Here is a 27,867-nt window from a genome sequence, read left to right on the forward strand (position 1 = left end):
AGCCCAGTCTAACCTGTCTAACCCAGTCTACTGCTGTCACCTCCCAGCCCAGCCTAACCTGTCTAACCTGTCTACTGCTGTCACCTCCCAGCCCAGCATAACCTGTCTAACCTGTCTACTGCTGTCACCTCCCAACCCAGCATAACCTGTCTACTGCTGTCACCTCGCAACGCAACATAACATGTCTACTGCTGTCACTTCCCAACCCAGCATAACCTGTCTACTGCTGTCACCTCCCAACCCAGCATAACCTGTCTACTGCTGTCACCTCCCAACCCAACATAACCTGTCTACAGCTATCACCTCCCAGCCCAGTCTAACCTGTCTAACCCAGTCTACTGCTGTCACCTCCCAACCCAGCATAACCTGTCTACAGCTATCACCTCCCAGCCCAGTCTAACCTGTCTAACCCAGTCTACTGCTGTCACCTCCCAGCCCAGCCTAACCTGTCTAACCTGTCTACTGCTGTCACCTCCCAGCCCAGCATAACCTGTCTAACCTGTCTACTGCTGTCACCTCCCAACCCAGCCTAACCTGTCTACTGCTGTCCCCTCCCAACCCAGCCTAACCTGTCTACTGCTGTCCCCTCCCAACCCAGCCTAACCTGTCTACTGCTATCACCTCCCAACCCAGCCCAACCTGTCTACTGCTATCACCTCCCAACCCAGCCCAACCTGTCTACTGCTGTCACCTCCTAACCCAACCTGTCTACGGCTGTCACCTTCTAACCCAACCTGTCTATTGCTGTCACCTTCCAACCCAACCTGTCTACTGCTGTCACCTCCTAACCCAACCTGTCTACTGCTGTCACCTCCTAACCCAACCTGTCTACTGCTCTCACCTCCTAACCCAACCTGTCTACGGCTGTCACCTCCTAACCCAACCTGTCTACTGCTGTCACCTCCTAACCCAACCTGTCTACGGCTGTCACCTCCTAACCCAACCTGTCTACTGCTGTCACCTCCCAACCCAACCTGTCTACTGCTGTCACCTCCTAACCCAACCTGTCTACTGCTCTCACCTCCTAACTCAACCTGTCTACTGCTGTCACCTCCTAACCCAACCTGTCTACTGCTCTCACCTCCTAACCCAACCTGTCTACTGCTCTCACCTCCTAACCCAACCTGTCTACTGCTATCACCTCCTAACCCAACCTGTCTACTGCTATCACCTCCTAACCTAACCTAACCTTTTCAAACCCAGTCAAGCCGAGCCCCATCTAACCCAGAGCGGCTCCCTCTATTTAATTCTAGTCTATCCCCTATCCTGTTCTGGTCCAACTGCAGCCTAACTTACTTTACAGCAAACTCACTGAATGATGAGTTAGAGCAATGAAATGTCCTCAGATACTCGCCAACAAATGTCCTGTTACTCTAATGGTTGAGATGTGAACATACCCTCAGTCCTACAACTGTCCTACTGATGATTCATCCTCATCACTCTTCTGCCCTAAGAAACTGTCTCATTACCGTATCACACCTCTCTACCATTCAGCACAGTCCAGGACAATGAGGTCTGAATGCAATGGGAATACGTTTGAAATAATGGGAGTTGACTAAAACCATGTGATGACAACGTCTGGATGATTGACTTCATAGTGATTTGAACAGAAGCTGGAAATCAGACAGAAGAGCAATATGATGACAAATGTGAAACAAAAGACCAAAAATCTCCATACAGGCTAGTTATTACCACCCCACCCTGATGCCACTCTCCCCCAGTGCAGTACGATGTCGGAACGATTACAAACCGTGCAACAGCAACAGAGCTATGTATTGTGTAGTGTCATGTTGAAATCAAACAAAATATAGTTCAAGAATTGATGGGAGGGTGGGACCTCATTTGATCATTTCGTGCAAGCAATAATCAGCCAAAAGCAGATACGGTACTTAGTGTACACACCCAGTACTGAAGAGCTGTCCTCTGCATGAACCATGTTGAATCATGATCGACCTTGACAATATAAGACCATTTTAGAACACCCTCTATTAAATAAATATGTATCTCTGTGCGTGTGACATCTTATGTCAACTTAATTTCCAAGCAGGCCAAACAGGCTAACCTGAACAGCCATATGCCTTATGGAATTTAAATACAATACTTTGTTAACAGTTGACATTAGCTGTCATGAAAAGTAACGTGGTGACATACAGTATATGGTCAAATGAGTCATCCACTCTGACCCATTCATATTGATGAGGAAGTTAGAGTTAGCAGCCCTGACCTGCAGACTCACCCTCACTGTTGTGGCTGCCAGCACTCCCACTGTGGAAACTGTGGCAGGGGTCTGAGTAGCCCGGAGGGAAGCCTGCAGGTGCGGAGGGGAAGGGGGGGTAGGGGAATGGCTGACCCCCCAGGGGCCATGGGTTGGTGGCAGGGGGAGGGAGGGGGGCCAGGGTGTCCTGCTCAGAGCCCCCACCACTGGAACCCTCGTTCAGGTTGAGAGACGCCATGTCTGAAAGAGAGAGCAAAAGATAATAAAGAGAGAGAGAGATAGACAGACATACAGACAGAGAGAGAGAGTTAGTGAGGTAGCCCCTCCATAACAGGTAAAAAACACACTACCATTGGACTCTACAGTACACTTAACACATTGGACTCTACAGTACACTTAACACATTGGACTCTACAGTACACTTAACACATTGGACTCTACAGTACACTTAACACATTGGACTCTACAGTACACTTAACACATTGGACTCTACAGTACACTTAACACATTGGACTCTACAGTACACTTAACACATTGGACTCTACAGTACACTTAACACATTGGACTCTACAGTACAAATAACACAAGTAAAAATACACTTCTAACGATACAATCCAGTAGATAATATATGACTGTCAAAGTGGCTCAGTGTCAGTACTTTGGCAGAGGTCTCCAAAGGTGTAGTAGCATTGCTCTGAGAAGGTGATCTTGTTGACGGTGTGTCTCAGGTAGCCATGTTTCAGCAGACTGCTGGCATACTTCCTGGCATCTCTCCTGTCCTTGAAGCCCTCCACCCTCGAGTAGAGCCAGTCCACCACGTCAGCACCTGGCACAGCGACACACACAGCAACACACTGTTTAAGACTGTAGTCTGAATCACAACCTCACAATGTCGAGTAGAGCCAGTCCACCACGTCAGCACCTGGCACAGCGACACACACAGCAACACACTGTTTAAGACTGTAGTCTGAATCACAACCTCACAATGTCGAGTAGAGCCAGTCCACCACGTGACATAGCAGCACACACAGGATAAGAAGACTGTAGTCTGCACTACAACAGCACACACACATACAGGATTATATTACCCTATAATACTGGTATCATACACTAACTACACCACATCAAGCAAGTAGATGTTATGTTGACACTATCAAGGAAATGTCTTGCAAAAGACATCACAGTTTAACAGTAAGGGAAGTGATTGCTGTTTCAAGTCCAACTTTAAACCCTTAATTTACTCAATTTAAATGGTACATTATTAGTAGTAGTCAGTGTCCCCCAGTCCCTCTCACCGATGACAGCGTTGCCAATGGTGATCTTCAACCACATCCTGTCCCGGATCTCCAGACCAGAGTCAGGCAGCTGCATCACCTTGACGATGGTTGATATGTCCGTCTTACTCGCAGATAGCGGCAAGTCGTCAAATTCTGAAGGGGAGAGGAGGTTGAGACACAGCACAATCACAGACAGTGACTGACAACATGTTAAGTATGTGGCCTTTCTAGGACAGTGAGAGTGCAGCGATGTCTAGTGATTGCAGTAGTTTGTGTGTGTGACTGTGGTCATAGTGTGGTCATACCGTAGTGTGGGTAGGGTCCGGTCAGGGCAGTTGTGTGGGAGATCCAGGCAGCAGGGTCGATGGGCCTCACTGGTTCAGCTGCACAAACATAACACACACACACACACACACACACACACACACACACACACACACACACACACACACACACACACACACACACACACACACACACACACACACACACACACACACACACACACACACACACAGCCAGTTAGAACACATAACCTCCATCATATACTGTGAGTTAGCCAGTATTTGTGGTGAAACTTCTACTCTAACTGAATTTATAAGCACAAACACTTAGATTTTCAAAACGTTTCAAAAAGTATTTTAAAAGTTTCTAAAGTGAGTTTCCAGCAGAGTTTGAGAACCCTGTTTGTAAGTGGTAATAACCTGTTGTTGGTGGAACATCGGTGAGTGTCTTACCCCGGGGGATGGTGAAGTAGCTTCGCGGAGACGGGTCCCAACACTTGGCCACAGTAAGACTAATAGGACTGGAGAACACATGGGGAGACCATCAGTTACAATACATATAAACATTCTACTCACTTCTACAGCTCCTGCACAGTTAAAGGAACAAGAGGAAACAATAGAGAGGAAAGGAAATGATTGGTTGAACTACAAGATTTATGGAGAGAAATATTAGTCTGTATTATACAATAGTCAATCATGCAGGAGCTGTTTAAAATACAAACCCACTGTTATCCAATCAGAGGTCAGCATCAACCAATACCTCTAATAAAACACTAATATACTCCAGTCTTACCATCGCTCAGCTTTAAATCCTGTAAATACCCAACAGCCATGTTCTTTGACTGTCTGTCCTGACCTGTGACTATGTTCACACGCAACAGTTTAACATCTCTTGAAATGTTTTCTGGGTTATCGTTAACAATCCTGCATTCTAACACAGTACTGCTCTTACCCTGTTTTGGAGACAATCTCTCTCAGGATCCTCACAGCGTCATCGTTGCTCATGTTCTCAAAGTTCACATCGTTCACCTAGGGAACACAAGCAGACAGTTAACGTCCATGTTCACAGATCATGTCTTTAAAATGTGGTGGTTGGACAAAAGTAACAAGTGAATAAAGAAACACAAAATAAACATGTGCTTTAGGACTCTGCAGTCTACAAGTTATTTCTCCAGGGCACTATTGTCACACGCACGCACACGCACGCACGCACGCACGCACGCACGCACGCACGCACGCACGCACGCACGCACGCACGCACGCACGCACGCACACACACACACACACACACACACACACACACACACAAGTGGGCTTTCAGACGCATATAAAAGCTAGTAAATCCTAAGCAGCTTTATACTGCATGTATGTATGTATGGGTGTAAAAACACTGGCTCCACAATAAATTAGGTTAATATATGCTGAATCCACAATAACTAGTGATCAGCCACCATGTATGTTGTGTACAAGAGGAGGCGTGGCCAGAGAAGTTAGTCTGAGTCCAGCCATACAGACGTCAAAGAGAACTAACAACAGGAAGGAAAAGGAAAGGCAGAAAAACAACTCGTAGAAAAGAGGTTTATGGGGAGGGAGGTGATGAGGATCATTACAGATGGTTGTCAATAGGTCACAACAAAGCTAGGCAGAAACACAGGACCTGTTTCCCCTTTCCCTCATTGTGTCAAACACACTGTATCCAAACATCATTGGGAATGCTATGGAAATCACAAAGCAAGTTTTTCCATTTGCAAGCACTGGCTCATTCCCTCAACAAACCATACAAATATGGTCAAAAAATCTCACGCAGAATGCAACATACAGAATAACCTTAGAACATTACATAGAGAATAAACGTTAGGTTCATTAATAGTGGGTGTACCTGTAGGAGCATGTCCCCAGGTTCTATCCTGCCGTCTGCAGCCACAGCTCCTCCCTTCATGATGGAGCCGATGTAGATCCCCCCGTCCCCCCGGTCGTTACTCTGCCCCACGATACTGATACCCAGGAAGTTATACTTCTCTGGAGGAGATAGGGGAGAGACAGAAATAAGTCTGTTTACAGTCAATGGACTCTGATGATATCTGCATAAAACACTATCGACTCTGATAAATTCTGTATCAAACACTATGAACTCTGATGATATCTGTATCAAACACTATGAACTCTGATGATATCTGTATCAAACACTATGAACTCTGATGATATCTGTATCTAACACTATGAACTCTGATGATATCTGTATCAAACACTATGAACTCTGATGATATCTGTATCAAACACTATGAACTCTGATGATATCTGTATCAAACACTATGAACTCTGATGATTTCTATATCAAAAACTATGAACTCTGATGATATCTGTATCAAACACTATGAACTCTGATGATATCTGTATCACACACTATGAACTCTGATGATATCTGTATCAAACACTATGAACTCTGATGATTTCTATATCAAACACTATGGACCCTGATGATTTTTGTATCACACACTATAAGTCTGATGATATCTGTATCAAACACTATGGACCTGATAATAATTGTATCAAACACTATGGACCCTGATGATATCTGTATCAAACACTATGGACCCTGATGGTATCTGTATCAAACACTATGGACCCTGATGATTTTTGTATCACACACTATGAACTCTGATGATATATGTATCAAACTCTATGGACCCTGATGATATCTGTATCTGTATTAAACACTATGGACCCTGATGATATCTGTATCAAACATTATGGACCCAGTTGATATCTGAATCAAACACTATGGACCCTGTTGATATCTGCATCAAACACTATGAACTATGATGATATCTGCGTGAAACACTATAGACCCTGATGATATCTGTATCAAACACTACGAACTCTGATGATATCTGTATCAAACACTATGAACTCTGATGATATCTGTATCAAACACTATGAACTCTGATGATATCTGAATCAAACACTATGGACCCTGTTGATATCTGTATCTAACACTATGAACTCTGATGATATCTGTATCAAACACTATGAACTCTGATGATATCTGTATCAAACAATATGAACTCTGATGATATCTGTATCAAACACTATGAACTCTGATGATTTCTATATCAAAAACTATGAATGATGATATCTGTATCAAACACTATGAACTCTGATGATATCTGTATCAAACACTATGAACTCTGATGATATCTGTATCAAACACTATAGACCCTGATGATATCTGTATCTAACACTATGGACCCAGATGATATCTGTATCAAACACTATGAACTCTGATGATATCTGTATCAAACACTATGAACTCTGATGATTTCTATATCAAAAACTATGAACTCTGATGATATCTGTATCAAACACTATGAACTCTGATGATATCTGTATCAAACACTATGAACTCTGATAATAATTGTATCTAACACTATGGACCCTGATGATTTTTGTATCACACACTATGAACTCTGATGATATATGTATCAAACTCTATGGACCCTGATGATATCTGTATCTGTATTAAACACTATGGACCCTGATGATATATGTATCAAACTCTATGGACCCTGATGATATCTGTATCTGTATTAAACACTATGGACCCTGATGATATCTGTATCTGTATTAAACACTATGGACCCTGATGATATCTGTATCTGTATTAAACATTATGGACCCCGATGATATCTGAATCAAACACTATGGACCCTGTTGATATCTGCATCAAACACTATGAACTCTGATGATATCTGCGTGAAACACTATAGACCCTGATGGTATCTGTATCACACACTATGAACTCTGTTGATATCTGCATCAAACACTATGAACTCTGATGATATCTGTATCAAACACTATGAACTCTGATGATTTCTATATCAAACACTATGAACTCTGATGATATCTGTATCAAACACTATGAACTCTGATAATAATTGTATCAAACACTATGAACTCTGATGATATCTGTATCAAACACTATGAACTCTGATGATATCTGTATCAAACACTATGAACTCTGATGATTTCTATATCAAACACTATGAACTCTGATGATATCTGTATCAAACACTATGAACTATAATAATAATTGTATCAAACACTATGAACTCTGATGATATCTGTATCAAACACTATGAACTCTGATGATATATGTATCAAACACTATGAACTCTGATGATATCTGTATCAAACACTATGAACTCTGATGATTTCTATATCAAACACTATGAACTCTGATGATATCTGTATCAAACACTATGAACTCTAATAATAATTGTATCAAACACTATGAACTCTGATGATATATGTATCAAACACTATGCACTCTGATGATATCTGTATCAAACACTATGAACTCTGATGATATCTGTATCAAACACTATGAACTCTGATAATAATTGTATCAAACACTATGAACTCTGATGATATCTGTATCAAACACTATGAACTCTGATGATTTCTATATCAAACACTATGAACTCTGATGATATCTGTATCAAACACTATGAACTCTGATAATAATTGTATCAAACACTATAAGTCTGATGATATTTATATCAAACTCTATGGAGGAGATAGGGGAGAGACAGAAATAAGTCTGTTTACAGTCAATGGACTCTGATGATATCTGCATAAAACACTATCGACTCTGACAAATTCTGTATCAAACACTATGAACTCTGATGATATCTGTATCAAACACTATGAACTCTGATGATATCTGTATCAAACACTATGAACTCTGATGATATCTGTATCAAACACTATGAACTCTGATGATATCTGTATCAAACACTATGAACTCTGATGATATCTGTATCAAACACTATGAACTCTGATAATAATTGTATCTAACACTATGGACCCTGATGATATCTGTATCAAACACTATGAACTCTGATGATATCTGTATCACACACTATAAGTCTGATGATATCTGTATCACACACTATGAACTCTGATGATATCTGTATCAAACACTATGGACCTGATGATTTTTGTATCACACACTATGAACTCTGATGATATATGTATCAAACTCTATGGACCCTGATGATATCTGTATCTGTATTAAACACTATGGACCCTGATGATATCTGTATTTGTATTAAACACTATGGACCCTGTTGATATCTGCATCAAACACTATGAACTCTGATGATATCTGCGTGAAACACTATAGACCCTGATGGTATCTGTATGACACACTATGAACTCTGTTGATATCTGCATCAAACACTATGAACTCTGATGATATCTGTATCAAACACTATGAACTCTGATGATATCTGTATCAAACACTATGAACTCTGATGATATATGTATCAAACACTATGGACCCTGATGGTATCTGTATCAAACACTATGAACTCTGATGATATATGTATCAAACTCTATGGACCCTGATGATATCTGTATCTGTATCAAACTCTATGGACCCTGATGATATCTGTATCTGTATTAAACACTATGGACCCTGATGATATCTGTATCAAACATTATGGACCCTGTTGATATCTGTATCAAACACTATGGACCCTGATGGTATCTGTATCACACACTATGAACTCTGATGATATCTGTATCAAACACTATGGACCTGATGATTTTTGTATCACACACTATGAACTCTGATGATATATGTATCAAACACTATGGACCCTGATGATATCTGTATCTGTATTAAACACTATGGACCCTGATGATATCTGTATCAAACATTATGGACCCTGTTGATATCTGAATCAAACACTATGGACCCTGTTGATATCTGTATCTAACACTATGAACTCTGATGATATCTGTATCAAACACTATGAACTCTGATGATATCTGTATCAAACACTATGAACTCTGATGATATCTGTATCAAACACTATGAACTCTGATGATATCTGTATCAAACACTATGAACTCTGATGATTTCTATATCAAAAACTATGAATGATGATATCTGTATCAAACACTATGAACTCTGATGATATCTGTATCAAACACTATGAACTCTGATGATATCTGTATCACACACTATAGACCCTGATGATATCTGTATCTAACACTATGGACCCAGATGATATCTGTATCAAACACTATGAACTCTGATGATATCTGTATCAAACACTATGAACTCTGATGATATCTGTATCAAACACTATGAACTCTGATGATATCTGTATCAAACACTATAAGTCTGATGATATTTATATCAAACTCTATGGACTCTGATGATTTTTGTATCACACACTATGAACCCTGATGATATATGTATCAAACTCTATGGACCCTGATGATATCTGTATCTGTATTAAACACTATGGACCCTGATGATATCTGTATTAAACACTATGGACCCTGATGATATCTGTATCAAACATGATGGACCCTGTTGATATCTGCATCAAACACTATGAACTCTGATGATATCTGCGTGAAACACTATAGACCCTGATGATATCTGTATCAAACACTATGAACTCTGATGATATCTGTGTGAAACACTATAGACCCTGATGATATCTGTATCAAACATTATGGACCCTGTTAATATCTGTATCAAACACTATGAACTCTGATGATATCTGTATCAAACACTATGAACTCTGATGATATCTGTATCAAACACTATGGACCCTGATATATCTGTATCAAACACTATGAACTCTGATGATATTTAGTAGAAAAAAGAGTCAGAGAGAAAAGAGATACATTAAAAGGGGAAAGCCGTACCCATGTTGAGTGTGACAGTGATGATGTTGAGACTCATTGTGGAATCGGTGATGCTGCTGAAAGACGAAGACTGGAAAGGAAGGAGGCAAATAAAACAGTCACAAAGATATTCACATAACCATTGTGGTTATTTCTTTTTCACAGGCACATGGGATGTAGGAAAACCTGTGAGGGGAACTCACCCTGTCTATTTTGGTCACTTTGTGCCTCCGTCTGCGGCGTTTGTGTCTGCGCATCAGCTGAGAGGACGAGCTCTGCTCTGTGGAGCTGCTGAGTCTGAGACACAATTCATCTCAATACAATATACATTGGTCCATGATACAGAAACAAGGGAAACCCTGAAGAAGGCACTGTGTGCTAAAACACTGGTGTTTAAACATTCAATAACTGAGAGCATATATAGAGTGTGCGACTATCTTTCTCTTTAGATAACAGTACCCAGCCCCACCACACAACATACACTGCAGGTTGAGAGCAGCACAGGGTCAGCCGCAGGGCAGCACCCCTGGAGCAGGAAAAGGGAAGAGGTCAGAGGGGATATGGTGATTTTATTTAGTAAAGAACCACCGATGAAAAGAGAGGAAGATGACATAAAGAGAGTGAGAGAAAGAGGAAGCATCTACCTGCTAGCGTCCTCATCTTCCTCACTGTCGACGAAGGAGCTGGACTCTAGCTCACTGCTCATTACTGAGGCACTGTCGTAGCCCATGGCGGAGTCCCTTGCTGTGCGCTCCGACTTAGAGTGGCCGTTGATTCGAGGGACTGTTGATACGAGGGACAAAACAACAACAGGTCAGATATCAACAGTCAGATACCAACAAAACTAATGTTAACACTTGGATAGAAGGTCACATGTCCATCTTTGACCTATGTGTCACTCCACGGTGGTCTTCTGTAGCTCAGTTAGAAGAGCATGGCTCTTGCAACACCATGATATTGGGTTCTAATCCCAGGACCACCCATACGTGAAAAATGTATGCTCGCAAGACTGTTAGACGCTTTGGATAAAAGTGTCAGCTGAATGGCATACTTTACATCATAACACAAAAGTGACACAGTGAAAGACAACTCAGAGCTGAATGAGCTGATATCAGCGACCAACTGGGCCAAGGAAGCATTTACTAGTGATTCACTATTACAGAAGGAAGCCCAGTGGCAAACATGGCATCGTACCTTTACTGTATGTGATGGTATGGCAAACAAAGGTTTCAGTGGACTTGTGAATAACATCTTTATGCAGTGTATTATCAAATATGATACCATAGACTTTAGTTCATGTGTTATCAGTTGGCAGTGGAAAATAAGAGCTACCTCTGATCTACCAAAACAATAACATCAGTGTCTCAAATTCCCAACACCTTTCTCCCACATCTACCCCCAATACATACAGTGGCAGGGGAGGGGTCCTGTCTCAGCAGGGTGACAGCGGATTGGCTGGAAGGCTCTGGCAAAACGGCGAGGGCGTGGCTGACCCTGCGTTCTCCGCGAGCGACCAAAACATTCCAATAATGTGGTGGTGCCCATTACTGACTCAGCCCAAAGGGTGCGCACACACACACACACACACACATACACACACACATACACTCACACGCACCACATACACACACCACATACACACACCACATACACACACAAATAAACAGCAGAGCTGTATGTCTCAGGTGCAAAACTGAGACTGTCTGGTGTCTGTGTAGTGCTCTGTCCCCACTCTCCCAGCGCCTGTCTGTCTCGCAACCCCTGTGAGGAGGACCAGGTTCTTTGCCCAATGACAGGCTGCTGGCAGGCAGACTCCAATCCTTATCTACAATGAAGGCAGTGGAAAAAGACCAACAAAAAAATTGTGAATTTGGAGAAAGATACTGTGAAACGAAGAGAGATAACACAATCACTCAACATAATATTTTCTCCTTTTTGCTCATCACAGTCAATGGCAGGTGTCTCGCAGCGAGGTATCTTGACTTATTAAATTCTACAAATGTCTGACTCTTACAGTCATGGGCACTGTGGTAGGCATACACCTGATTCATTGGCATGTCATCTACTACTATACTCATTGACCAAACAATTCAAAAACAATAAATCAAACCTATTCTATTTTGGGACACTGTGCTGTGAACTATAAGCCTTCAGTGCCAAAGCTGCCTTCTATCCTCCATTACTCAGATTGGATCAGGATTTTTTTCATGCCATGATTTTAGAGCCATAAAGTAATTATCATGAGGGATTGGAATGTCATACATTATCTGCTAAAATGAAGTTATTACGGTATGATAAGGTGGGTGATTATGTAGGATATAATAAACCATTATGATCGCTATCTATTAGACTGTCTAAAATACATTCACTTAGGCTACTCCATTCACAAAACAGTCAAACTCTTCAATAGAATGTAGTCTACACAATAGGAAAATAAATACTTGCATAAGCACAAAAGATATCTATAATAAAAAATGTCAGCAGCTGGATGATGATAATATTAGTTGCTTCCTCGTTCAGCCATATCTAGAATGGATTTCTTTACTAGTATTGCAAAATATAAAATTGCAAAAATAATTGATCACATAATAGTAGGTAGGCTACAGATAGCCTTTGAATTTACTGTTGAAAAGGTTAGACAATAACCTGCATTAACCTAAAAGAAAGGACCTAAATAATTTACTTCCATCACATGTATCTACCATTTAACAGCCAGTGGACTACAAACTACCCTATACAGCAATTCCATTAGCAAATTTGATTATCTTACCTCAACCGCGGGAGAGTCAGATCAGAGAGCCAGTGATCTCGTGCGACGCACTGAGAAACTGAACGAATTGGTAGCGCGAAAATATTCCCCCGCACTCCCATCCCACGGCACACGACTGAATGTCTGATAATCTCTCTCTGACCTATTAGAGAACTGCATTCCAAAGTGCGGAGAGATAGCCCAGCATTTGATGGGATTTTATATGATGCACGAGCATATCTCTAACCGCCACAGGTGATGGTGCCATCAGGTGATTAACAGTGCCAAAGCCTCTCAGAAGTACGAAGCTCGTGCTCTCCCTTCATCACAATACACTCACATAATAGCAAATGTTTCAATGAAAAATGTTGCTTAACACTAGGTTCCAAGCATCTTAAACATTTAGGAATGCTCATTTGACCTCTATACATTTCAACTGAATATAAATATTCTGGATTATTGCTGCCTACATTTTGATTTGGCTATTATACAGTGATTAGTAAAACCACTCTGGAGTCAATACACCTATTGTTGGTGTCATAACAGTCCTGCCAAAGCCACAGCGTGATATAGCCAGACGGACAGACAGGGGTCTCAGTTCACCTACTACCCCCCTCATCTCCCAGTGCAGGTAGCACAGCTAAAAGGCCTGTGGCCCTGAAACAGATCCTCTCCCATACCTCCACAGTGTCCTGTGGGCCCAGTCTCCAGCTGTCCACTCTCCTCACCCTGTCAAACACTGCATTATTCATCCATTCATTCTCACATACCTACAGCCAGAAACGAGAGAACAAGGGATATGTTTACCTCTGTTAAAACACTGATTCACCCTGCTCTGTTCATTGTAAAGCAGGCTGCATTCACACAGACACAGTGGCACTTAAAGAAAGAGGAGAATTCCTGCTATACTACTGCTGCAGTGCCAGGCAGGATAACTTTACATGTCGCTGGATGGGCCTGGGCCTTTAAGTCAAGGACACAGATTGAATGACCACCATGGCATTGCAGCGCTCTAAACAAATAAAGCCTGAATTTGATTATATTGAGCAGTGTAGGGCAGAGTTTTATGAGCCATGAAGCAGTGTGTTCACCATGAGGGACATGCCCTGTTCCCTGACACTCTCATTTAATTAGCACTAACTAACTAGCAGGCCGGCAGGCAATGAAACCAGATGGAAGTAGGGGTGGAAGAGGGAGGGAGAGAGAGAGAGAGAGAGAGAGAGAGAGAGAGAGAGAGAGAGAGAGAGAGAGAGAGAGAGAGAGAGAGAGAGAGAGAGAGAGAGAGAGAGAGAGAGAGAGAGAGAGAGATTATTACTCCTCAACAGAGGGGCTGCTACTGGCTGCTATTTCTAGAGAGGGCCACAGGGACATGACACACAGCCCTATTTTCACTTTCTCAAATCAGAACTTAACAGCGTGGCTAGAAAAACAAAGGTTGTAGTGAGAGGAGAAGAGATAGGTTACATGATCCCAGCTCTGTACTTTGTTTCCCAGTAGGACAGCAGGTACACACATGTACACAAATGCCCCTGTATTACACATAGACTTTACAGCTCTCTCGTCTCTACAGTACCAACCAGCCTGATGCTTTATCTTGCTCATCCTAATTAAGCCACATAAATGAATGAGTATTTGGTTAATGAGCCTGGAGCTGCAGGATCCACACAGCCAGGCTCGCTGTGAACAGCAGATCTGGGGAGGAAGAGATGGAGTGATGAGATAAAGAGATAAAAGGACTGTCTCTGGCTCTATCTGCTGTGGGCATTGATGGAGGAGAAACAGAGGAACAGACAGCAGGGACTATAGGCTGACACATTACAGTAGTTGTTGAAAGGAAAATATAGACACCAACATCATCACACTGTTGAACCGGGTCCAGGAGTAGGATTAAATGTGGAAATGAGTAGGAGTGACTATTATTATTGGAAGAATCAGAATTGCTAATAATGATATTGTCCAAAGTGCCATCTTAAAATATGATATTTCTCAAAGCACTACACCGCACACATTCATTCTGAGTGTAGAAAGAGAGGTGACATGTAATGTGCTTAGTTACTCTCTGGACAACAGAATGGTGGGATGAGAGGAAGGTCCCTGAAGGAGGATAGAGGAAAGTCCCTGAAGGAGGATAGAGGAAGGTCCCTGAAGGAGGATAGAGGAAGGTCCCTGAAGGAGGATAGAGGAAGGTCCCTGAAGGAGGATAGAGGAAGGTCCCTGAAGGAGGATAGATGAAGGTCCCTGAAGGAGGATAAAGGAAGGTCCCTGAAGGAGGATAGAGGAAGGTCCCTGAAGGAGGATAGAGGAAGGTCCCTGAAGGAGGATAGAGGAAGGTCCCTGAAGGAGGATAGAGGAAGGTCCCTGAAGGAGGATAGAGGAAGGTCCCTGAAGGAGGATAGAGGAAGGTCCCTGAAGGAGGATAGATGAAGGTCCCTGAAGGAGGATAGAGGAAGGTCCCTGAAGGAGGATAGAGGAAGGTCCCTGAAGGAGGATAGAGGAAAGTCCCTGAAGGAGGATAGAGGAAGGTCCCTGAAGGAGGATAGAGGAAGGTCCCTGAAGGAGGATAGAGGAAGGTCCCTGAAGGAGAATAGAGGAAGGTCCCTGAAGGAGGATAGAGGAAGGTCCCTGAAGGAGAATAGAGGAAGGTCCCTGAAGGAGGATAGAGGAAGGTCCCTGAAGGAGAATAGAGGAAGGTCCCTGAAGGAGGATAGATGAAGGTCCCTGAAGGAGGATAGATGAAGGTCCCTGAAGGAGGATAGAGGAAGGTCCCTGAAGGAGGATAGAGGAAGGTCCCTGAAGGAGGATAGAGGAAGGTCCCTGAAGGAGAATAGAGGAAGGTCCCTGAAGGAGGATAGAGGAAGGTCCCTGAAGGAGGATAGAGGAAGGTCCCTGAAGGAGGATAGAGGAAGGTCCCTGAAGGAGGATAGAGGAAGGTCCCTGAAGGAGGATAGAGGAAGGTCCCTGAAGGAGGATAGAGGAAGGTCCCTGAAGGAGGATAGAGGAAGGTCCCTGAAGGAGGATAGAGGAAGGTCCCTGAAGGAGGATAGAGGAAAGTCCCTGAAGGAGGATAGAGGAAGGTTTCCTGACATTTTCCCATGTCCATTATTCATGATACTGTATGTGTACATGCAGTAAGGATAAAATATGCAACAACAAAGAAGAGTATATTTGAATAGCTTCCCAATAGTAAAAACATACAAAGGTGGTTTCAGATCTCCACAATAACTGAGAGGCAGCTATACATGCTATATATGCTATAGCTTTATTTTGTATTTTTTGGGGGGCCATCCATCCACCACCCATCCAGCTGCTATACTCCATGCATGGTCATAATAGGAAGAAAAGTAGTCCCACACATCCTGAAGTTAAACCATCAGGTGGAAAATACCCTCTTGGGAAAGAGAGAAAGCGCCGAAAGCAATCTTGGTCAAACTGTTCCACTTACCTGTCACCAGCAGATCTGAACCCGGTGAATCCTCTGATTTGTTTTTGACATTATTTACAGTCCACCCTTTCGGGGTGTTACTGAACAATGTCAGCACTGTGAGGGTATATTGCTAAAATGATGTAGAATGATATTGTGATGATGTGTTATTGGTGATACAGTACCACACATACTGTACTTAGGTAGTTATCCTAAGTGTGTGTATTGTTACTCACTTTCAGTCTCTCGTGCTCTCCTCCGGGCACGTTCTCTCTCTCTCTCCCTACGGTGGCTCAGGAGGGACTCTGTGCCCGTCTCTGTGTCCAGGCCATCCCGACTGCTCACCGCATTGGCACTGAAATACACACATTCAAAAAGTTGAATAACTGTAGATCCACAATGAAACCAATAATTTATATATACACTAGATGACTGATAGGAATGCTGTGTTGAAGCCACTGTGCCTCCATCTTGGCACTCCTCCACTAAAATACATTTTGGAAGCTATAGAAATACATTTAATGTCTCTATTTGTTTTTGCCACATTTATTCTATAACAAATGATGACTCTGTTTCATATTCAGTCCCCCTGGCCATGAGAGATGTGTTGTTGGGGTGTGGTATGTGATGTGTGTTTCACTAAGTGTCATTAATGACCAGATACCCTGAGAGAGATGCATTCTGTCCAATGCTGCCTGGTACTAATGAGGAGGGCCATTGAAATCCCAGATGATTCCTGTGGCACGGGGGAGGATGGAGTGTGTGTGTCTGTGTGTCTGTGTGTGTGTGTGTGTTATGTGTGTCTGTGTGTGTGTGTGTTATGTGTGTGTGTGTGTGTGTGTGTGTGTGTGTGTGTGTGTGTGTGTGTGTGTGTGTGTGTGTGTGTGTGTGTGTGTGTGTGTGTGTGTGTGTGTGTGTGTGTGTGTGTGTGTGTGTGTGTGTGTGTGTGTGTGTGTGTGTGTGTGTGTGTGTGTGTGTGACCGGTAGAGCAGGTGTGGGCTGAGCTGGGACTCTTCTCATCCTGTACAGGGCTGGATAGAAGGTGCTGGAGGGAGGGTTATCTTCAGAGGGGTGAGACGCTCTAGTCTCAGGGTAGCAGGGTAAAACACACCCATCACTAGTCAACGCTGCTCCCGTGTAGCGCAGCGGTCTAAGTCACTGCATTTCAGTGCAAGAGGCGTCACTACAGTCCCTGGCTCGAATCCAGGCTGTATCACATCCGGCTGTGATTGGGAGTCCCATAGGGCGGCGCACAACGAGCCCGACGTCATCCGGGTTTGTAAATAAGAATTTGTTCTTAATTGACTTGCCTAGTTAAATAAAGGTCAAATAAAAAACACACATTTTAAAAAAGGAAACCTGAAGCTGGTGAGAAACACAACTCAACCAACCCAGCCTGCTGAACACGGCTCTCACTCTGCACATACACACTCTGCACATACACACTCTGCACATACACACTCTGCACATACACACTCTGCACACACACACTCTGCACATACACAACTCAACCAACCCAGCCTGCTGAACACTGCTCTCACTCTGCACACACACACTCTGCACATACACAACTCAACCAACCCAGCCTGCTGAACACTGCTCTCACTCTGCACACACACACTCTGCACATACACAACTCAACCAACCCAGCCTGCTGAACACGGCTCTCACTCTGCACATACACACTCTGCACATACACACTCTGCACATACACACTCTGCACATACACACTCTGCACACACACACTCTGCACATACACAACTCAACCAACCCAGCCTGCTGAACACTGCTCTCACTCTGCACACACACACTCTGCACATACACAACTCAACCAACCCAGCCTGCTGAACACTGCTCTCACTCTGCACACACACACTCTGCACATACACAACTCAACCAACCCAGCCTGCTGAACACTGCTCTCACTCTGCACATACACACTCTGCACATACACACTCTGCACGTACACACTCTGCACATACACACTCTGCACACACACACTCTGCACATACACAACTCAACCAACCCAGCCTGCTGAACACTGCTCTCACTCTGCACATACACACTCTGCACATACACACTCTGCACGTACACACTCTACACATACACACTCTGCACATACACACTCTGCACATACACACTCTGCACATACACACTCCGCACAAACACACTCTGCACATACACACTCTGCACAAACACACTCTGCACATACACACTCTGCACATACACACTCTGCACATACACACTCTGCACAAACACACTCTGCACAAACACACTCTGCACATACACACTCTGCACAAACACACTCTGCACATACACACTCTGCACATGCACACTCTGCACGTACACACTCTGCACAAACATACTCTGCACAAACACACTCTGCACATACACACTCTGCACATACATACACACTCTGCACATACACACTCTGCATATACACACTCTGCACATACACACTCTGCACAAACACACTCTGCACATACACACTCTGCACAAACACACTCTGCACATACATACACACGCTGCACAAACACACTCTGCACATACACACTCTGCACATACACACTCTGCACATACACACTCTGCACATACACACTCTGCACACGCACACTCTGCACACGCACACTCTGAGCATACACACTCTGCACACACACACACACTCTGCACATACACACTCTGCACATACACACTCTGCACATACACACTCTGCACGTACACACTCTGCACAAACACACTCTAAACAAACACACTCTGCACAAACACACTCTGCACATACACACTCTGCACATACACACTCTGCACATACACACCCTGCACAAACACACTCTCCACATACACACTCTGCAAATACACACTCTGCACAAACATACTCTGCACATACATACACACTCTGCACATACACACTCTGCACAAACACACTCTGCACATACACACTCTGCACAAACACACTCTGCACATACACACTCTGCACATACACACTCTGCACATACACACTCTGCACAAACACACTCTGCACAAACACACTCTGCACATACACACTCTGCACATACACATACGCACTCTGCACATACACACTCTGCACATACACACTCTGCACATACACACTCTGCACAAACACACTCTGCACATACACACTCTGCACAAACACACTCTGCACATACACACTCTGCACATACACACTCTGCACATACACACTCTGCACAAACACACTCTGCACAAACACACTCTGCACATACACACTCTGCACATACACATACGCACTCTGCACATACACACTCTGCACATACACACTCTGCACATACACACTCTGCACAAACACACTCTGCACACGCACACTCTGCACACGCACACTCTGCACACGCACACTCTGCACATACACACTCAGCACAAACACACTCTGCACGTACACACTCTGCACATACACACTCTGCACATACACACTCTGCACACGCACACTCTGCACACGCACACTCTGCACACGCACACTCTGCACATGCACACTCAGCACAAACACACTCTGCACGTACACACTCTGCACGTACACACTCTGCACATACACACTCTGCACATACACACTCAGCACAAACACACTCTGCACAGGCACACTCTGCACATACACACTCTGCACACGCACACTCTGCACATACACACTCAGCACAAACACACTCTGCATGTACACACTCTGCACATACACACTCTGCACATACACACTCTGCACACATACACTCTGCACATACACACTCTGCACATACACACTCTGCACATACACACTCAGCACACACACACTCTGCACATACACACTCTGCACATACACATACACACTCTGCACATACACACTCTGCACATACACACTCAGCACAAACACACTCTGCACATACACACTCTGCACATACACACTCAGCACAAACACACTCTGCACGTACACACTCTGCACATACACACTCTGCACATACACACTCTGCACATACACACTCAGCACAAACACACTCTGCACATACACACTCTGCACATACACATACACACTCTGCACATACACACTCTGCACATACACATACACACTCTGCACATACACACTCTACTAGACCTATGCATCATGCATGAACGCACCTGGACAACACGAGCGCATGCGCACACTAGTATTTATATACGTACGTACACACGAGTGCACATGACTACACAGTAAGTAACTCATGCATTATAGTCCTCAGGGTATATAAGCCGCCGTCTCATCAGCCTTAGGAGCCATGAGTGGATGAGGCTGATGCGTGCACATTAACAACACACATATATATATAGTAGCAACACAGGAGTGGGTCAGCTGTGACATGCTCATTCAGAGGGATGAATGGTAAACATGTTTCTACATCTGAATGTAATGATGCATCTGTGCCTCTCCAGAACAGTGTGCAAAAACACACACTGTATTAGTCACAGGTATAGATCAGGTGAGGCATTTTGTGTCTGTAGCTAGAGGTTATTATCTGTCTCAGGCACGGATAAAGCAGGGATGGGGCAGTATGTTAATATTATCTGTCTATGGCAGGGATAATGCAGGGATGGGCAGTATGTTTATATTATCTGTCTATGGCAGGGATAATGCAGGGATGGGCAGTATGTTTATATTATCTGTCTATGGCAGGGATAAAGCAGGGATGGGGCAGTATGTTTATATTATCTGTCTCAGGCAGGGATAATGCAGGGATGGGCAGTATGTTTATATTATCTGTCTATGGCAGGGATAAAGCAGGGATGGGGCAGTATGTTAATATTATCTGTCTATGGCAGGGATAATGCAGGGATGGGGCAGTATGTTAATTTTATCTGTCTCAGGCAGGGATAAAGCAGGGATGGGGCAGTATGTTTATACACTGCTCAAAAAAATGAAGGGAACACTAAAATAACACATCCTAGATCTGAATGAATGAAATATTCTTATTAAATACTTTTTTCTTTACATAGTTGAATGTGCTGACAACAAAAATTATCAATGGATATCAAATTTATCAACCCATGGAGGTCTGGATTTGGAGTCACACTCAAAATTAAAGTGGAAAACCACACTACAGGCTGATCCAACTTTGATGTAATGTCCTTAAAACAAGTCAAAATGAGGCTCAGTAGTGTGTGTGGCCTCTACGTGCCTGTATGACCTCCCTACAACGCCTGGGCATGCTCCTGATGAGGTGGCGGATGGTCTCCTGAGGGATCTCCTCCCAGACCTGGACTAAAGCATCCGCCAACTCCTGGACAGTCTGTGGTGCAACGTGGCGTTGGTGGATGGAGCGAGACATGATGTCCCAGATGTGCTCAATTGGATTCAGGTCTGGGGAATGGGCGGGCCAGTCCATAGCATCAATGCCTTCCTCTTGCAGGAACTGCTGACACACTCCAGCCACATGAGGTCTAGCATTGTCTTGCATTAGGAGGAACCCAGGGCCAACCGCACCAGCATATGGTCTCACAAGGGGTCTGAGGATCTCATCTCGGTACCTAATGGCAGTCAGGCTACCTCTGGCGAGCACATGGAGGGCTGTGCGGCCCTCCAAAGAAATGCCACCCCACACCATGACTGACCCACCGCCAAACCGGTCATGCTGGAGGATGTTGCAGGCAGCAGAACGTTCTCCACGGTGTCTCCAGACTCTGTCACGTCTGTCACATGTGCTCAGTGTGAACCTGCTTTCATCTGTGAAGAGCACAGGGCGCCAGTGGCGAATTTGCCAATCTTGGTGTTCTCTGGCAAATGCCAAACGTCCTGCACGGTGTTGGGCTGTAAGCACAACCCTCACCTGTGGACGTCGGGCCCTCATACCACCCTCATGGAGTCTGTTTCTGACCGTTTGAGCAGACACATGCACATTTGTGGCCTGCTGGAGGTCATTTTGCAGGGCTCTGGCAGTGCTCCTCCTGCTCCTCCTTGCACAAAGGCGGAGGTAGCGGTCCTGCTGCTGGGTTGTTGCCCTCCTACGGCCTCCTCCACGTCTCCTGATGTACTGGCCTGTCTCCTGGTAGCGCATCCATGCTCTGGACACTACGCTGACAGACACAGCAAACCTTCTTGCCACAGCTCGCATTGATATGCCATCCTGGATGAGCTGCACTACCTGAGGCACTTGTGTGGGTTGTAGACTCCGTCTCATGCTACCACTAGAGTGAAAGCACCGCCAGCATTCAAAAGTGACCAAAACATCAGCCAGGAAGCATAGCAACTGAGAAGTGGTCTGTGGTCACCACCTGCAGAACCACTCCTTTATTGGGGGTGTCTTGCTAATTGCCTATAATTTCCACCTGTTGTCTATTCCATTTGCACAACAGCATGTGAAATGTATTGTCAATCAATGTTGCTTCCTAAGTGGACAGTTTGATTTCACAGAAGTGTGATTGACTTGGAGTTACATTGTGTTGTTTAAGTGTTCCCTTTATTTATTTGAGCAGTGTATTATCTGTCTATGGCAGGGATAATGCAGGGATGGGGCAGTATGTTAATATTATCTGTCTCAGGCAGGGATAATGCAGGGATGGGGCAGTATGTTTATATTATCTGTCTATGGCAGGGATGGGGCAGTATGTTTATATTATCTGTCTATGGCAGGGATAAAGCAGGGATGGGCAGTATGTTTATATTATCTGTCTATGGCAGGGATAATGCAGGGATGGGAAGTATGTTTATATTATCTGTCTATGGCAGGGATAAAGCAGGGATGGGGCAGTATGTTTATATTATCTGTCTATGGCAGGGATAATGCAGGGATGGGGCAGTATGTTTATATTATCTGTCTATGGCAGGGATAATGCAGGGATGGGAAGTATGTTTATATTATCTGTCTATGGCAGGGATAATGCAGGGATGGGGCAGTATGTTTATATTATCTGTCTATGGCAGGGATTGGCCAGTGTGGTGTGGATGTTGTTTGTCTATGGCAGCCGTCCAGCCTGGAAGGGGTAGGCTGATCGCCTGTGTCGGCTGATCCTGTGTGAGATTACCAAGGGATGGAGGCTGGGTTGGGAGAGGGGGATGGGGGGCTGCCAGCTGTGATCCCCCCGCCCTGCTAACCGCCTATCACCCCCGGGGAAACAGAGATGGTTGTTCGCTAATCCGGATTATCAGGCAGAAGCACATTAATTCTGCCTGCTCTGCACCACACTCAGCCCAAACTCCTATTCTGTCCTGCATCAAACACAGCCATTCATACAGGAATGGATCCATGAAATACATGAATAAAGCACAATAACAAAATGAATTGGTAATAATATTCTGTCTATTTTCAGAGTGAGGCTGAGAATGACAGAAGCTCACTATGGGGAATTCACCATAGGCCTACTAATGACCAGAGAAAAAACACTGCCTGTCTGAAAGAGAGGGAGAAAGAGCGAGAGAGAGAGAGAGCAAGGGGAGAGAAAGTGAGGGGGGAATAGGAAGTTAAGTCCTTGTCGTGTGGGAGCCGAACCGACATGCCCATATTTGACCACAAGGTGGCAGTAGACGCAGCAGGAAGAGAGGAGGCCCGAACAATAAAATCATCAGGCAGGCTGACAGCCAAGCAGCAGGGAGCAGCAGCCCGCGGAGGGCAAAAAGCCAGGATGTCAAACAGTAGATAAAGAGATACTGGAACATGACAGATTGCATGCTCTCAATACAGACCCCTGCAGAAGCTAACGCACTGCTGTAATGGCACTAACAACTCCAGCCCAGGGCCCACAGAATTTCCTGCTAAATTTGGCTTTGGGGGTCTCTCTCTTTGCAAGTACAGTGAGAATCTTTAATCAGTCTGTTTGAAGTCAAAGTGTAGTGCTTGCATAAGGGTCAAACAACATTCGAGAAGCGGAGTTCGCTCCTAAGTTTTTAACCCATCGATGTAGTAATAACACCACACATTGTCTGGCCTCATAATATATCTTTACTAACTTTTAACTGGTAGTGCTGGGAATTGCCAGGGACCTTACGATACGAAATTATCACGATACGTAGGTGCCGATGCAATATTTATTGCGATTTGATATTGCGATTTGATGTTCCAAACATGTCTGCTGCAGAGCGACGTGACAGCATGAGAAAATGACTTTTGATCAATCATGGAAATAAAAGTGCTGAAAACAGGTTGGCTTGCTATTTAAAAAGAAGATGGAGAACAAGATATAGGATGAAAAATACAGGAGTGTTGGCGCAGGTACAGCCAACTGCTGTACCCAAAAGGGTTCTTTGGCTGTCCCCATAGGATAACCTTTTTTGGGTTCCATGTATACACTTTTCCCAAGAGGCTTCTACATGGAACCCAAAAAAGGTTATCCTATGGGGACAATAGTATCTCAACACGAATAGAAGCATTCAATGGCAGCAGTCTCTCCCTGAAGATGTTTACCCTATCATGGCTGTTTGTGGAGCCGCTCTGAGGAAGCTTAGCTATCTGCATAGATGAGCAGACTGCTACCCCACAGATGGGAGGGATGCCACTTCATTGGTGAGCACGGTAAGTGAGAGTTTGCTAGCGTGAACCCTGGCACACACACACCTACACACTTACACACACACACACACCTACACACTAACACACACATGCACCTCCCGTGTGCGCTCGGCTTGGCCCCTGTGTGATGAGTTCTCCAGATTCTGATTAGCATATGGCTTGCAGTGAATTACAAAGGTGACATGGTGCATGTGTGTGTGTGTGTGTGTGTGTGTGTGTGTGTGTGTGTGTGTGTGTGTGTGTGTGTGTGTGTGTGTGTGTGTGTGTGTGTGTGTGTGTGTGTGTGTACACATGTACAGTGGGGCAAAATAGTATTTAGTCAGCCACCAATTGTGCAAGTTCTCCCACTTAAAAAGATGAGAGAGGCCTGTAATTTTTATCATAGGTACACTTCAACTATGACAGACAAAATGAGAAGAAAAAAATCCAGAAAATCACATTGTAGGATTTTTAATGAATTTATTTGCAAATTATGGTGGAAAATAAGTATTTGGTCACCTACAAACAAGCAAGATTTCTGGCTCTCACAGACCTGTAACTTCTTCTTTAAGAGGCTCCTCTGTCCTCCACTCGTTACCTGTATTAATGGCACCTGTTTGAACTTGTTATCAGTATAAAAGACACCTGTCCACAACCTCAAACAGTCACACTCCAAACTCCACTATGGCCAAAGAGCTGTCAAAGGACACCAGAAACAAAATTGTAGACCTGCACCAGGCTGGGAAGACTGAATATGCAATAGGTAAGCAGCTTGGTTTGAAGAAATCAACTGTGGGAGCAATTATTAGGAAATGGAAGACATACAAGACCACTGATAATCTCCCTCGATCTGGGGCTCCACGCAAGATCTCACCCCGTGGGGTCAAAATGATCACAAGAACGGTGAGCAAAAATCCCAGAACCACACGGGGGGACCTAGTGAATGACCTGCAGAGAGCTGGGACCAAAGTAACAAAGCCTACCATCAGTAACACACTACGCCGCCAGGGACTCAAATCCTGCAGTGCCAGACGTGTCCCCCTGCTTAAGCCAGTACATGTCCAGGCCCGTCTGAAGTTTGCTAGAGAGCATTTGGATGATGCAGAAGAAGATTGGGAGAATGTCATATGGTCAGATGAAACCAAAATAGAACTTTTTGGTAAAAACTCAACTCGTCATGTTTGGAGGACAAAGAATGCTGAGGTGCATCCAAAGAACACCATACCTACTGTGAAGCATGGGGGTGGAAACATCATGCTTTGGGGCTGTTTTTCTGCAAAGGGACCAGGACGACTGATCCATGTAAAGGGCAGAATGAATGGGGCCATGTATCGTGAGATTTTGAGTGAAAACCTCCTTCCATCAGCAAGGGCATTGAAGATGAAACGTGGCTGGGTCTTTCAGCATGACAATGATCCCAAACACACCGCCCGGGCAACGAAGGAGTGGCTTCGTAAGAAGCATTTCAAGGTCCTGGAGTGGCCTAGCCAGTCTCCAGATCTCAACCCCATAGAAAATCTTTGGAGGGAGTTGAAAGTCCGTGTTGCCCAGCAACAGCCCCAAAACATCACTGCTCTAGAGGAGATCTGCATGGAGGAATGGGCCAAAATACCAGCAACAGTGTGTGAAAACCTTGTGAAGACTTACAGAAAACGTTTGACCTCTGTCATTGCCAACAAAGGGTATATAACAAAGTATTGAGATAAACGTTTGTTATTGACCAAATACTTATTTTCCACCATAATTTGCAAATAAATTAATAAAAAATCCTACAATGTGATTTTCTGGATTTGTTTTCCCTCATTTTGTCTGTCATAGTTGAAGTGTACCTATGATGAAAATTACAGGCCTCTCTCATCTTTTTAAGTGGGAGAACTTGCACAATTGGTGGCTGACTAAATACTTTTTTGCCCCACTGTATTTGTGTATGTAATGTGTAAATGATGTGCGCATGGTGTTTATGTGCAATAGGACACATATGCAGCCAGTGCTGTGTACTCACTGGAAGGAGGGTGGGCGGGAGTCACCGATGCCCCCTGTCCTCTCCAGGGGGGGTGGCAGCTCCGGGTGGCTCTCTGTACACTGGGACCCCCCATCAGAGTGAGAGCTCTCTGCCAGGACGAGCTGCAGACACACACACACAGAGAGAGAGAGAGAGAGAGAGAGAGAGAGAGAGAGAGAGAGAGAGAGAGAGAGAGAGAGAGAAAGAGAGAGACAGAGAGAGAGAGAGAGAGAGAGAGAGAGAGAGTGATAGAGAGAGAGAGAGAGTGATAGAGAGAGAGAAAGAGAGAGAGCGAGAGAGAGAGAGAGGGGTGAGTCAGACCTAATAACAGAGACTAATATGAACATAGAAATACCCATAGAGACAGGTATAGAAACAGGGACTGGAAAAGAGGTAGAAAGTAACAGACAAAGAGACAGACAAACATATTCAGTCACAAAAACAGACATAGAGAGAGACACAGAGACACACAACAGATAAACAGACCCAGATACACACAAACAGACATAGAGAGAGACACAGAGACACACAACAGATAAACAGACCCAGATACACTCAAACACACATAGACAGAGACACAGAGACACACAACAGATAAACAGACCCAGATACACACAAACAGACATAGAGAGAGACACAGAGACACACAACAGATAAACAGACCCAGATACAGTCAAACACACATAGAGAGAGACACAGAGACACACAACAGATAAACACACCCAGATACACACAAACAGACATAGAGAGAGACACAGAGACAC

General features: G+C 44.2%; 1 protein-coding gene across 8 annotated transcripts in view; it reads right to left on the reverse strand.

Annotated features, from left to right (window-relative positions):
- The window catches only part of LOC139557481 (segment polarity protein dishevelled homolog DVL-1-like), a 48,612-nt gene that overhangs the window by 10,732 nt on the left and 10,013 nt on the right, over positions 1-27,867 (reverse strand). For 2 of the 8 annotated variants that reach the window (XM_071372349.1, XM_071372357.1), the window contains exons 3-15: positions 27,104-27,225; positions 16,891-17,009; positions 11,129-11,267; positions 10,966-11,010; positions 10,688-10,781; positions 10,506-10,575; positions 5,656-5,795; positions 4,729-4,805; positions 4,197-4,297; positions 3,798-3,875; positions 3,511-3,645; positions 2,874-3,041; positions 2,237-2,455 (exon numbers count right to left, since the gene is read on the reverse strand). In XM_071372349.1, coding sequence (XP_071228450.1) covers positions 2,237-2,455; positions 2,874-3,041; positions 3,511-3,645; positions 3,798-3,875; positions 4,197-4,297; positions 4,729-4,805; positions 5,656-5,795; positions 10,506-10,575; positions 10,688-10,781; positions 10,966-11,010; positions 11,129-11,267; positions 16,891-17,009; positions 27,104-27,225 — 1,507 coding nt within the window. Of the gene's footprint in view, positions 1-1,902; positions 1,954-2,236; positions 2,456-2,873; positions 3,042-3,510; positions 3,646-3,797; positions 3,876-4,196; positions 4,298-4,728; positions 4,806-5,655; positions 5,796-10,505; positions 10,576-10,687; positions 10,782-10,965; positions 11,011-11,128; positions 11,268-11,893; positions 14,206-16,890; positions 17,010-27,103; positions 27,226-27,867 lie in introns of those variants that run through there. The other 6 variants (XM_071372356.1, XM_071372351.1, XM_071372355.1 and 3 more) reach the window with 6 other exon arrangements.

Source organism: Salvelinus alpinus, chromosome 28, assembly GCF_045679555.1.
Source record: "Salvelinus alpinus chromosome 28, SLU_Salpinus.1, whole genome shotgun sequence".
Taxonomy (NCBI): domain Eukaryota; kingdom Metazoa; phylum Chordata; class Actinopteri; order Salmoniformes; family Salmonidae; genus Salvelinus; species Salvelinus alpinus.